The sequence below is a fragment of the Sander lucioperca genome, chromosome 16 (assembly GCF_008315115.2).
Source record: "Sander lucioperca isolate FBNREF2018 chromosome 16, SLUC_FBN_1.2, whole genome shotgun sequence".
Taxonomy (NCBI): domain Eukaryota; kingdom Metazoa; phylum Chordata; class Actinopteri; order Perciformes; family Percidae; genus Sander; species Sander lucioperca.
Window position 1 is genome coordinate 23,503,711 of NC_050188.1, and position 12,052 is coordinate 23,515,762.

General features: G+C 45.5%; 1 protein-coding gene across 3 annotated transcripts in view; it reads left to right on the forward strand.

The window, feature by feature from the left end:
- Positions 1 to 8,898, forward strand: part of rfx5 (regulatory factor X, 5) — a 16,008-nt gene extending 7,110 nt beyond the window's left edge. For 2 of the 3 annotated variants that reach the window (XM_031319868.2, XM_035992947.1), the window contains exons 10-13: positions 598 to 729; positions 2,249 to 2,563; positions 5,624 to 6,035; positions 8,416 to 8,898. In XM_031319868.2, the coding sequence (XP_031175728.1) occupies positions 598 to 729; positions 2,249 to 2,563; positions 5,624 to 6,035; positions 8,416 to 8,837 (1,281 nt within the window). In that variant the 3' untranslated portion in view covers positions 8,838 to 8,898. The remainder of the gene's footprint in view (positions 1 to 597; positions 730 to 2,248; positions 2,564 to 5,623; positions 6,036 to 8,415) is intronic. The other variant, XM_035992948.1, reaches the window with a different exon arrangement.
- Positions 8,899 to 12,052: the final 3,154 nt, after the last annotated feature.

Genomic DNA, 12,052 nt, shown 5'->3' on the forward strand with positions numbered 1-12,052 from the left:
TGGACCAGAGTCTGGTAGGACCAGGCTAATGGACCAGAGTCTGGTAGGACCAGGCTGGTGTACCAGAGTCTGGTAGGACCAGGCTAATGGACCAGAGTCTGGTAGGACTAGGCTAATGGACCAGAGTCTGGTAGGACTAGGCTAGTGTACCAGAGTCTGGTAGGACCAGGCTAGTGGACCAGAGTCTGGTAGGACCAGGCTAGTGGACCAGAGTCTGGTAGGACCAGGCTAATGGACCAGAGTCTGGTAGGACCAGGCTAGTGGACCAGAGTCTGGTAGGACCAGGCTAGTGTACCAGAGTCTGGTAGGACTAGGCTAATGGACCAGAGTCTGGTAGGACCAGGCTAGTGTACCAGAGTCTGGTAGGACTAGGCTAATGGACCAGAGTCTGGTAGGACCAGGCTGGTGTACCAGAGTCTGGTAGGACTAGGCTAGTGTACCAGAGTCTGGTAGGACTAGGCTAATGGACCAGAGTCTGGTAGGACTAGGCTAGTGGACCAGAGTCTGGTAGGACCAGGCTAGTGTACCAGAGTGGTCTAAATGCGCTCCTTACTGATGATCTGTCACGGCCGCTCACTACTTCCTGTCTGTCTGCAGAAGGAACTGGGAGACTCTTCCTCCTCGTCTTCACTGAAGCTGCCGTCTGGAGACAAATCAGCTGCGAAACCTTCGTCGCTGGACGGTCCGCCTCCTCCCTCCTCTTCCTCGTCCTCCTCTCTGCGTCCTGCGGTACGTCAACACCGTTTTGATCATGCTGTATTTTTAGCAGTGTGGGCAGCATGAGGAGAATAATGTGTTTAAACATGTAAACGTGTTCTAGTAGACATAACACGTAATAATACAAGTAAGAGCCTGAAAACTAAATGGGTCTTCTTTAAAAGTGAAATTAACTGGATCGGCTCTGACCTTCTCCTTCTCAGAACACATCAAAATGTTTGCTACAGATGCAAAAACACACAGATAATTGAATGAGTTTTCAGACTGTAACCCATTCACAATGCAGCGTTACATCTCTAATAATAGGTCTCCTTTAAAAGTGATTTTGTATCTTTTTATATTAAACTTTGTATGTGGAATTGTCAGGCTTTGTTGATTTAGTTATGACTGAACAGATCCTGTCTATGTTGTATGTGATGTCTTTAATCTACTGTGACCTTGAATTTCCCCTTGGGGATCAATAAAGTATCTACCAACCTACCTACCAACCTACCTACCAACCTACCTACCAACCTACCTACCAACCTACCAACCAACCTACCAACCTACCAACCTACCTACCAACCTACCAACCTACCTACCAACCTACCTACCTACCTACCAACCTACCTACCTACCAACCTACCAACCAACCTACCTACCAACCTACCTACCAACCTGCCAACCTACCTACCTACCTACCAACCAACCAACCTACCAACCTACCAACCAACCTACCAACCTACCTACCAACCTACTAACCAACCTACCTACCAACTTAGCTACCTACCTACCAACCTACCTACCTACCAACTTAGCTACCTACCTACCAACCTACCTACCTACCAACTTAGCTACCTACCAACCAACCTACCTACCTACCTACCAACCTAGCTACCAACCTGCCAACCTACCTACCAACCTACCAACCAACCAACCTACCTACCAACCTACCAACCTACCTACCAACCTACCAACCAACCTACCTACCTACCTACCTACCAACCTGCCAACCTACCTACCAACCTACCTACCAACCAACCTACCTACCTACCTACCTACCAACCTGCCAACCTACCTACCTACCTACCAACCAACCAACCTACCTACCAACCTACCTACCAACCTACCAACCTACCTACCAACCTACCTACCAACTTAGCTACCTACCTACCAACCTACCTACCTACCAACTTAGCTACCTACCTACCTACCTACCAACTTAGCTACCTACCAACCAACCTACCTACCTACCTACCAACCTAGCTACCTACCTACCAACCAACCTACCTACCTACCTACCAACTTAGCTACCTACCTACCAACCAACCTACCTACCTACCAACCCACCTACCTATCTACCAACCTACCTACCAACCCACCAACCAACCGACATACCAACCAACCTATCTACCAACCAACCTACCTACTTACCCACCTACCTACCAACCTATCTACCTACCTACCAACCTATCTACCTACCTACCAACCAACCTACCTACCATATCTATCTCTCCATCCATCTACCAATCGTACCTGTGCCTTGTTGCAGGTGGAGGCCTTCATGAAGCAGTTACCCAGAATCCTCCCTCGGAGCTCCCTCCCCGAGAAGACGCCACTGTCGATCCGCTCCTCCCCGCCCTCGCTGGTTCCCAAAGACGCCTCCGGTGTCATCGGTGGGGGGGCATCCGGACCCGGAGGCCCAGTGGCCGCTGCCACCAACAGTGGCGGCGTGAAAGTCATTGCCATGGCGACGCTACCGCAGCAGCAGGGCGGGCCCGTCCCGGTGATGATCCTGCCTCAGGGCTGTCTGGCGTACGAGCGGGAGAAAGTCACACCGCCGCCGCCGTTGCCACCGCAACCCAAGGTTTTTATAGTTCTCATTATTTCAACTCAAGTATCAACGACGTCACAACTGATTGACTGATTAACGATGAACGCCGACCTCGGTCATTCAGCAGGACAGTGGAGAGACAGAGAGGCAGACGTGCAGTGAGAGGGCAACAGTTTGTATATATAGTAGAGATGTTCCGGTATTGGTATCGACTCCGATACTGCCTAAAACGCTGGTATCAGTATCGGGAAGTACTGGAGTTTATGCACTGATCCGACACCACGTAATAAAGCCCTAAAGAAAATCTACGTTAAAGTAGTTTATTTATGTTCTTTCTCCGTTATAACTGACTGTCAAACTGGAGAATATAAGAAAGTTCTGTGGCATTCATTGTTCGTGTTTCACAAAGAGTTTAACCTGAGCCAGACCGACAACAAAGATAGAAATAACATGACATCCATACAGAGATAGTAGTATACAGCTGTTATACATCATATCATCCATACAGAGATAGTAGTATACAGCTGTTATACATCATATCATCCATACAGGGATAGTAGTATACAGCTGTTATACATCATATCATCCATACAGGGATAGTGGTATACAGCTGTTATACATCATATCATCCATACAGGGATAGTAGTATACAGCTGTTATACATCATATCATCCATACAGGGATAGTAGTATACAGATGTTAACATAATAAAATATATGACACACTGGTATCGGATCGGTACTCGGTATCAGCCAATACGCAAGTTCAGGTATCAGAATCGGTATCGGGAAGCAAAAAATGGTATTGGGCCATCTCTAATATATAGCCCACATGAATTACTGGATTACATCATTACGTAGCGTGTTACAGTTCCTCTCTCCTAACATGTAGTTCGGCTGCCAAGAAAGACAGCTCTGGTCACGCTGGGTCTTCATGTTCAATGTACAATCAAACTTACTAAACATTAATATGAAATAGAGCCCGATATATCGGTCGTAGGGGTGGAACGGTACACTGAAGTCATGGTTCGGTTCAGACATCACGGTTCGGTTCGGTACAATGGAGGGAAGAGCATAACAAAAATGCAGAAGGCAATTTTTTTTATTGTGCATGTCTCAGGCTGTACCACCTAGTGTCCTACAGTCTGTCCCCTGAGCTAGCTGTCTCAGGCTGTACCACCTAGTGTCCTACAGTCTGTCCCCTGAGCTAGCTGTCTCAGGCTGTACCACCTAGTGTCCTACAGTCTGTCCCCTGAGCTAGCTGTCTCAGGCTGTACCACCTAGTGTCCTACAGTCTGTCCCCTGAGCTAGCTGTCTCAGGCTGTACCACCTAGTGTCCTACAGTCTGTCCTACCTAGTGTCCTACAGTCTGTCCCCTGAGCTAGCTGTCTCAGGCTGTACCACCTAGTGTCCTACAGTCTGTCCCCTGAGCTAGCTGTCTCAGGCTGTACCACCTAGTGTCCTACAGTCTGTCCCCTGAGCTAGCTGCACCAGCCTGAAGCGTATAAAGTAAGATGTAAACAGTAAACAATAAGTAGGCTACCCCACATCATCTCCAGACTCCATCTGGAACTTGTAAACAAAATAAGACAATCAGCTAGTAGTGTGATATGGGAGACAAGCGCTGCTCTCATATGTGAATGCACAGAGCAGGGGTGTTAAAAGAGCAGCTTCTTACACAGAGCAGTTGGCGAATTGTGGCGTTAGCGTCACACGCTAACAGCGGAGCTAGCAGCAAACAGCGAAGCTAACGGCGGAGCTAAAAGCTAATGGCGGAGCTAACAGCGGAGCAAATGGGCCTGGAAGCCATTTGTGGTCGAGGCGAGAAGGGATACAGCTACAGTACGTCCGTGTTTGGTTGTATATGAAGGGACTAGTTTGCTTCGGTGGACTCACTGGACCGACTCGACATGTAGGCGGAGCTCGGGAGCTTCAGAGCTAAGGCGGGGCTACAGATTAGGTGTCCCTAAGAAACGCGTATGTAACAGTAGTTTCACATTACATTAATTCATTTGCACACGAGTTTTATTTATTTTTATACCGTGTATTCTCCGTGTAAATTCATGTACCGAAACGAGATGCCCGTACCGTTTCGTTTCAATACGAATACATGTACCGTTCCACCCCTAATCGGTCGGTAATAGACATTTTCCAAACTATCGGTATCGGCATTTATAATGGGCGATAAATGAATGTTTAAAAAATAAAATAAAAACGGACGAAACCCCCTTCAACCATGTTGTGAGTGTTGGCGTTGCGTAGTCTGTCCACCAGAGGGCGCTCTACAACGTGTTTAACCCTTTAAGTTTCATATCTTAAGTTTGTATTTTTATACATTTTATATATCAGAACTTTAATATATTTTGATGTTCTGTTGTACGTTTATTTTTAAATAAACTGCATTTTCATGTTGTTTTAGTGAGGACTCATAAATAACTACAAATAACTAATGTTAGGGAAATGTTTATGTTTTGTTATGCATTTCTGGATTTTTATTTTTTAAATATATATATCGGCCGATATATCGGAATATTGGATTTTTAAATCACCAAATATTTGTATCGATATCGGCCATAAAAAATCGGGCTCTAATATGAAATCAACAATAACTATGGACAGTCATGCGATTAATCACGATTAAATATTTAATCGATTGACGGCCCTACTGACAAACGTTTACCTTATCCATAGATAACAATACATACTTACAGGACTTTACTGCTTATTTTAGTGGTGTGTGTGTGTGTGTGTGTGTGTGTGTGTGTGTGTGTGTGTGTCTGTCTGTCTGTCTGTGTATCTATGTGTGTGTGTGTCTGTGTGTGTGTGTGTGTGTGTGTGTGTGTGTGTGTGTGTCTGTCTGTCTGTCTCTGTGTGTGTGTGTGTGTGTGTGTGTGTGTGTGTCTGTAGCAATACATATTTACAGGATTTTACTGCTTATATATATATATATATATATATATATATATATATATATATATATTTTTATATATCTGTGTGTTTCCGTCTCAATAAATATTTACAGGATTTTGTTTGTTTTTTTGTTAGTTTTAGTTCTATAATAACTCTGCCACAACAACCTCCTCTTCCTCGGCAGCAGCAGCACGCCACCGCAGCGCCGACCTCGGTGGTCCAGAAAGCGCGAGGGAACGCCAGCAAGCGCCCCCTGGAGGCTGTGGTGTCCAGCGGCGGCAGCGCTGTGGGCGTGTCTGGCTCCAGCGCTGCTCCTCCTCCTCCTCCTCCTCCGGTGAAACGGAAACGCGGCCGACCGAGAAAACCTCGGCCGGAGGACGCACCGCCTCCCCCCGCTCCCGCCGCTCTGTCTCCTAAACCTCCGGCGGCGCCCGGCGCCCACGCTCCCATCATCACATCACTGAGCGGCGGGGTCATCCAGAAAGCCTCTTCCTCCTCCTCCTCCTCTTCTTCCTCCTCGCAGCCGGTGCTGGAGCTGGTGATCCAGGAGCAGCCGGGGCTCCTTCTCAGCCAGCTGCCGGCCGTGTCGGATGCAGGTTTGAGCTCCGTTTTTATTTCCATCACATAGATACCATACCTGCAAACTAGTCGCTTTTCGGCGAAAATTGCCGTTTTGAATGGGAAAATGTCATCCACGTGAATCGTGTAGATCCAAAGAGTTTTTATTTGTGGGGGGGTCCGAGACCCGGTGCTAATACGGCACCGGTGCCTTAACGACCGTTATCTACCGGACTGAATAGCAACGCGGAATTCGGTGCCTTATTTCGGTGCCTCTTAAACGCCTGCACTTCTCTCTGATGCTCCGAAAACGGACGTTAGAGGGAACTGAAACATCACCGCACGGGACGCTAGTTACGGTAACACTACAATCGACAGCAGCTAACGTTAGCCTACCGTTAGCTAGTTAACACTACACTCGACAGCAGCTAACGTTAGCCTACCGTTAGCTAGTTAACACTACACTCGACAGCAGGTAACGTTAGCCTACCGTTAGCTAGTTAACACTACACTCGACAGCAGCTAACGTTAGCCTACCGTTAGCTAGTTGACACTACACTCGACAGAAGCTAACGTTAGCCTACCGTTAGCTAGTTGACACTACACTCGACAGCAGCTAACGTTAGCCTACCGTTAGCTAGTTGACACTACACTCGACAGCAGGTAACGTTAGCCTACCGTTAGCTAGTTGACACTACACTCGACAGCAGCTAACGTTAGCCTACCGTTAGCTAGTTGACACTACACTCGACAGAAGCTAACGTTAGCCTACCGTTAGCTAGTTGACACTACACTCGACAGAAGCTAACGTTAGCCTACCGTTAGCTAGTTGACACTACACTTGACAGCAGCTAACGTTAGCCTACCGTTAGCTAGTTGACACTACACTCGACAGAAGCTAACGTTAGCCTACCGTTAGCTAGTTGACACTACACTCGACAGCAGGTAACGTTAGCCTACCGTTAGCTAGTTAACACTACACTCGACAGCAGGTAACATTAGCCTACCGTTAGCTAGTTAACACTACACTCGACAGCAGCTAACGTTAGCCTACCGTTAGCTAGTTAACACTACACTCGACAGCAGGTAACGTTAGCCTAGCGTTAGCTAGCAGCTGGAGTAAACACGGTTAAAATGCTGACAGCTGAACGGTGTAAAAGTGTAACTGTATTTCACTGGAGAGGATTCTAACACCAGACTGTAGCTGCCGCTGTCTGAAAAACAGACTCAGCCTCGCCAGCCTCGTGCTGCATTCAAAGTTATTGTAAAATACCCTTTTCCCATCCATTTTTTTTTTGTTGTTAACAGGAATTTACTGGTGAAATAAGTTATTGTTATTACATTTTTAATAAATCATTTAATTATAAATATATATAGAAATCTTTCAGTTCAGGCACCGTTTTAAATGTATCCTTTTAGCAGCGGGAAATAGTTGTTTTTTCCCTTTATTTCCGGGGATGTGTCACCTTTTTCAGCCCTTCTGAGTTTGCAGGAATGAGATACACAACAACACACGTACGTAACTCGAGGGCCGGGACCAACCAGGGCTTTAAATAGACACCCGCCAACCCGCCAAAATGTCGGTAACATCTGTAAAGTTATGAGCCAATTTAGCCGGTGATGAAATAAGTGAAGCGTCTGTTTTTAACCCTTGTGTTGTCTTCCCGTCGACCGTGCAACTTTTAGTTTTTCTGAGTCAACGTTATGATGTTTTTGTCACTTTTATCCAAGTTTTTTTGTGTCTTTTTCCGTTGTTTTTATCAATTTCTTTTTCTGACATTTTCGTGGGATTTTTCCTGCGTTTTTGTCACGTTTTTCAACATTCTTCTCTCTTTCTAAATTCAATGAAAGTAGCGAACTGATCATTTATTTTACTTGTGAAGAGCGTCGCAGGGAACCATCCACGTTGCTTTTTGTTGTTGAAAATATGGTTGAAAAAAAAACAAAACAAATTTCTGATAAAGAAACTTTTTGAAAATGGGTCAAATTTGACCCAAGGAAAAACTTTTTTGGTGGGTGTTTTTATGCTTTCATGGCGTTTTTAAAAAAAAAAAAATGTTTTTCCAGCATTTATTACGCTTTTTGGCAGGTTTATTTTGGACGTTTTTTTCTGTTTTTTTTTTTTTTTTTGTCACTTTTTCAACATTTTTTATGGCTTTTTCCTGACGTTTTTGTGACTTTTTCAATGTTTTGGCCATTTTTTTAATGTTTTTGGCGCTTTTTAAAAAGTTTGTAGGTATTCGTTCATTGTTTTTGCTGCTTTTCCTAACGTTTGGGGTTTTTTTTATTATGTTTTCAGCGCTAATTTCGACGTCCCATATTTTCTGTTATAAAAAAAAACTTCCGGTTGGGAACCAGTTCCTGATGCCCAACCCTCTTGAGTTCACCGTGTGTCTCTCTCTCTCTGCTCGGGAACAGGCCACCAGCTGGTGGAGCACCGTGGCGGCGTGGTGGTCCAGTGTCAGCCGGGCCGCGCCGTGGAGCCGGACCGCCACGGCCGGCCGCAGCCGCCGCTGCTGCTGTTCCAGAGTCCCGGGACCCCCGCCGGCTGGACGGCCGGACGCACGCCGATGGTGGAGGTGATCCAGAAAGCTCCACGGCCAAGCAACAACAACAACAACAATCCTCCTCTCCCTCTGCCCACGCTGCACGAGGAGCGCGGCGAGGTGGAGATCACGCTGACGCCGGTGGAGCTGCACATCAGCTCGCCACCGCCACCCCCACCCCCACCCCCACCTCCCACCTCCTCCTCCTCGCTCTGCTCCGTTGCCGTGGTGAAGAGCGAGGAGGAGGAGATGGGAGTGTCCTCCCAGAGAGAGAGAGAGAGAGAGGAACACTAGCTTCTCTTTCTACACGCAGGGTTCATACGTTTTTAAAAAATAACCTGGAAAAGTTACGGAATTTGAAAAAATGCGAATTCCAGGCTCCTGGAAAGGTTTTGGAAACAAAAAGACCCAGAAAGTTTTGGAAAAGCCATGGAATTTTTAACACAGCATAATAATATTATATAATATAATTCACAAATCCCACTATGAACTAGGGGTGGGAATCACCAGACCCCTCACGATACGATATCATCACAATACTTATGCCACGATACGAGATTATTGCGATTTTAAACATATTACAATATTCTGCGATATATTGCAATTCATTACCTTTTTTCCAACTTCTAATTTTTCCCAATTTCAAATGATGTCCCCAACAGGAAACTTTGTCAACATCTGTTTTATCTAAACAGATATATTTCTGTTTGTTCATCTCTCTTCAATTTCATTGCTCCAAAATTGGATTGTTAAGCAGACAAACTGACCAAACACATATATAATAATAGATCCATACTCGGCGTCTGTGTATCGATACAGTATTGCCACGGAAAATACTGCGATACTATGCTGTATCGATTTTCCCCCCACCCCTTCTATGAACCACATACATTGTTAATTGTTGAACCTCTGAGGGTAAACTTTAACACATATTTTTATTCTTATCGTATAATGTCGACTGACATTTTCAGGAATACATAGTCATGGAAATTTGCCGAAAAGTCATGGAAAGGTATTGGTTAAAATACGTATGAACCCTGTACATCTCCCCTCCGGCTACATCTACATCTGCACCGCTACGCCTGACATCGGCTGTGTCTCATTCCGCCTACTTCCGTCAGTACACCGCTAACGTGCACTGACCACTTCCTGCCGTAGTGCCCACTTCAGATGGTCTGTATCGTCCCAAAAGGACCACTCACGTTAAAACACTTACCGGAAACGACGAGCGGTCGGCTCGGCTCGCCGTCTCTCAAAATCGGACGAAGATCTTTTAAACTGGCCTTTGTCGAGCAACAAAACAGAAAGACGTTTCGGTGAACTATTTTCGTACAATATGAGATCGTATTCGCGTTCGTCCAATCAGCTGTTTAGTGCGAGTGGGGTCCATCGTTCCACACTGAACTTTCTGACCGTTTTGCGTTATCTACACGATATACTTAAAACTAAGTGTTTGAAGTGTGCAAGTAGGCGCTTTGAGACACAGCCATCATGTAGAGCTGCAAGCCTATTCTTCCTTATACTTTACTTCTATCCTCCCTTCCTTCCTTCCTTCCTTCCTTCCTTCCTTCCTTCCTTCCTTCCCCTCCTTTATATCCCCTTCAAGCCTCCTTCCCTACGTAGCTAATAGGGCTTCACGATACGAGGAAAATATGTGATCTAGCCCTATGTATTTCATTTCTTCTTTTCTTCCCTCCTTACATACGCTAAAAAATAGGCACACATGCATATATATATACACACACACACACACACACACACACACACGCATATACACACACACACACAGCCATACACACACACACACACACACACACATATACACACACACAGCCATACACACACACAGTATATACACACACACACACACACACACATATACACACACACAGCCATACACACACACAGTATATACACACACACACACACACACACACATATACACACACACAGCCATACACACACACAGTATATACACACACACACACACACACACAGACACACACACACAGCCACACACACACACACACACACACACACACACACACAGCCACACAAACACACACACATACACACACACACACACACAGCCACACACACACAGACAGAAACACAAAAACGTCACATTGGACATTTTCTGACATTTTATAGACCAAACGCTTCATCGATAACGTAAACAATCGTCGGCTGCAGCCCCGTACATCCTGAACTGACTATCGTTGCTTATTTCAACACACGTAACAAATTAAAGTCCCCTCTGACCTCTGAAGTCACGGTCAGTGAAAGCTCCTCCTCTCAAAGAAATCTATCCTTATTTTTTTATCGTTTTTGTCTCAAAACGCCGCCTTAAAAACCAAAGTGTACCGGTGTAGATGTAGCCTCGGCTTTTTACCTCACCTGTGACAAAGCCCCGCCCACTTCCCCCCCACCTTTCTCTCTCTCTCTCTCTCTCTCTCTCTCTCTCTCTCTCTCTCTCTCTCTCCTCTTCCTTATTGGTGGAAATCCCAGATTGGCGACAGCAGAGAGAGCCAATTGTGGTGGATAGATGAAGCCAAAACCTCCCGTCAGCCATCAGCATCTTGACTGTTGCACTTGTGAACAAAAAATAAACAGGCTGGACGCTGTTAGAGAAACTTACGGTCTTACACTTTCAGCATGTCTGTCTTTCTGAAAACCAGAAGAACAACATCTTCCTCTCTACCTTCCTTCCTCTCTTCCTTCCTTCCAGACTTCTCATCTTCTGCGCTGAGCGTTTTTTTGGTTGCTTCAGATCAGCCGATTTATAGGAAACGAAATTACAGAAAACAAAAAGGACTAGACGAGCGTAAAAGGAAGGAGAGAAGATGGAGCCGAAGGAAGGAAGGAAGGAAGGAGACAAGTCTACGGGACAAGAGATGAGCCTGAAGCGGCTACGGATACCGAAAGGTACTTACGGGTCAGAGCCTTGTAAAGGTTCCTTAGTGCTAAATGTGAGAGGGAAAAAATGAACTCTGTAACGGAGCTCCGCCTCGATTCACATTCACCTTCGCGGAGATGTAGGAAGAAGTGATTTCTGGAAGAAATTTCCGGGAAACATCTGCTTCGTGGATTCAGGACTGAATGTGAATTGATGCTCGGCGGCTCTTTTAAAGAGTTCCTCTGTTCGACAAACAGCTTTTGGTTTGTTGTGTTTGTGTTCGTGTCGTTTTAGTAGATGGTTCCGATCGCTCTGTGTGTGTGTGTGTGTGTGTGTGTGTGTGTGTGTGTGTGTGTGACAGGAAGAAGGGACGAGACAGAAAACTTCCAGGCCCTCATTAACTCCAGAAATGTTGCGTAAAATGAGCCAAATTCTCATAAAATTCAGTTATTTATTGATCAGTTTCAGTCGATATTAAGTTTTCAGAGTTTGTTAAAGAAATCGTTTAAAAATGGATTCAGAACAACACAAATATTTCATTTATATAGCACTTTAAAAGCACCAAAGTGCTTCACAAAGACGAACATATACAAGCTTAAAACACACACATACA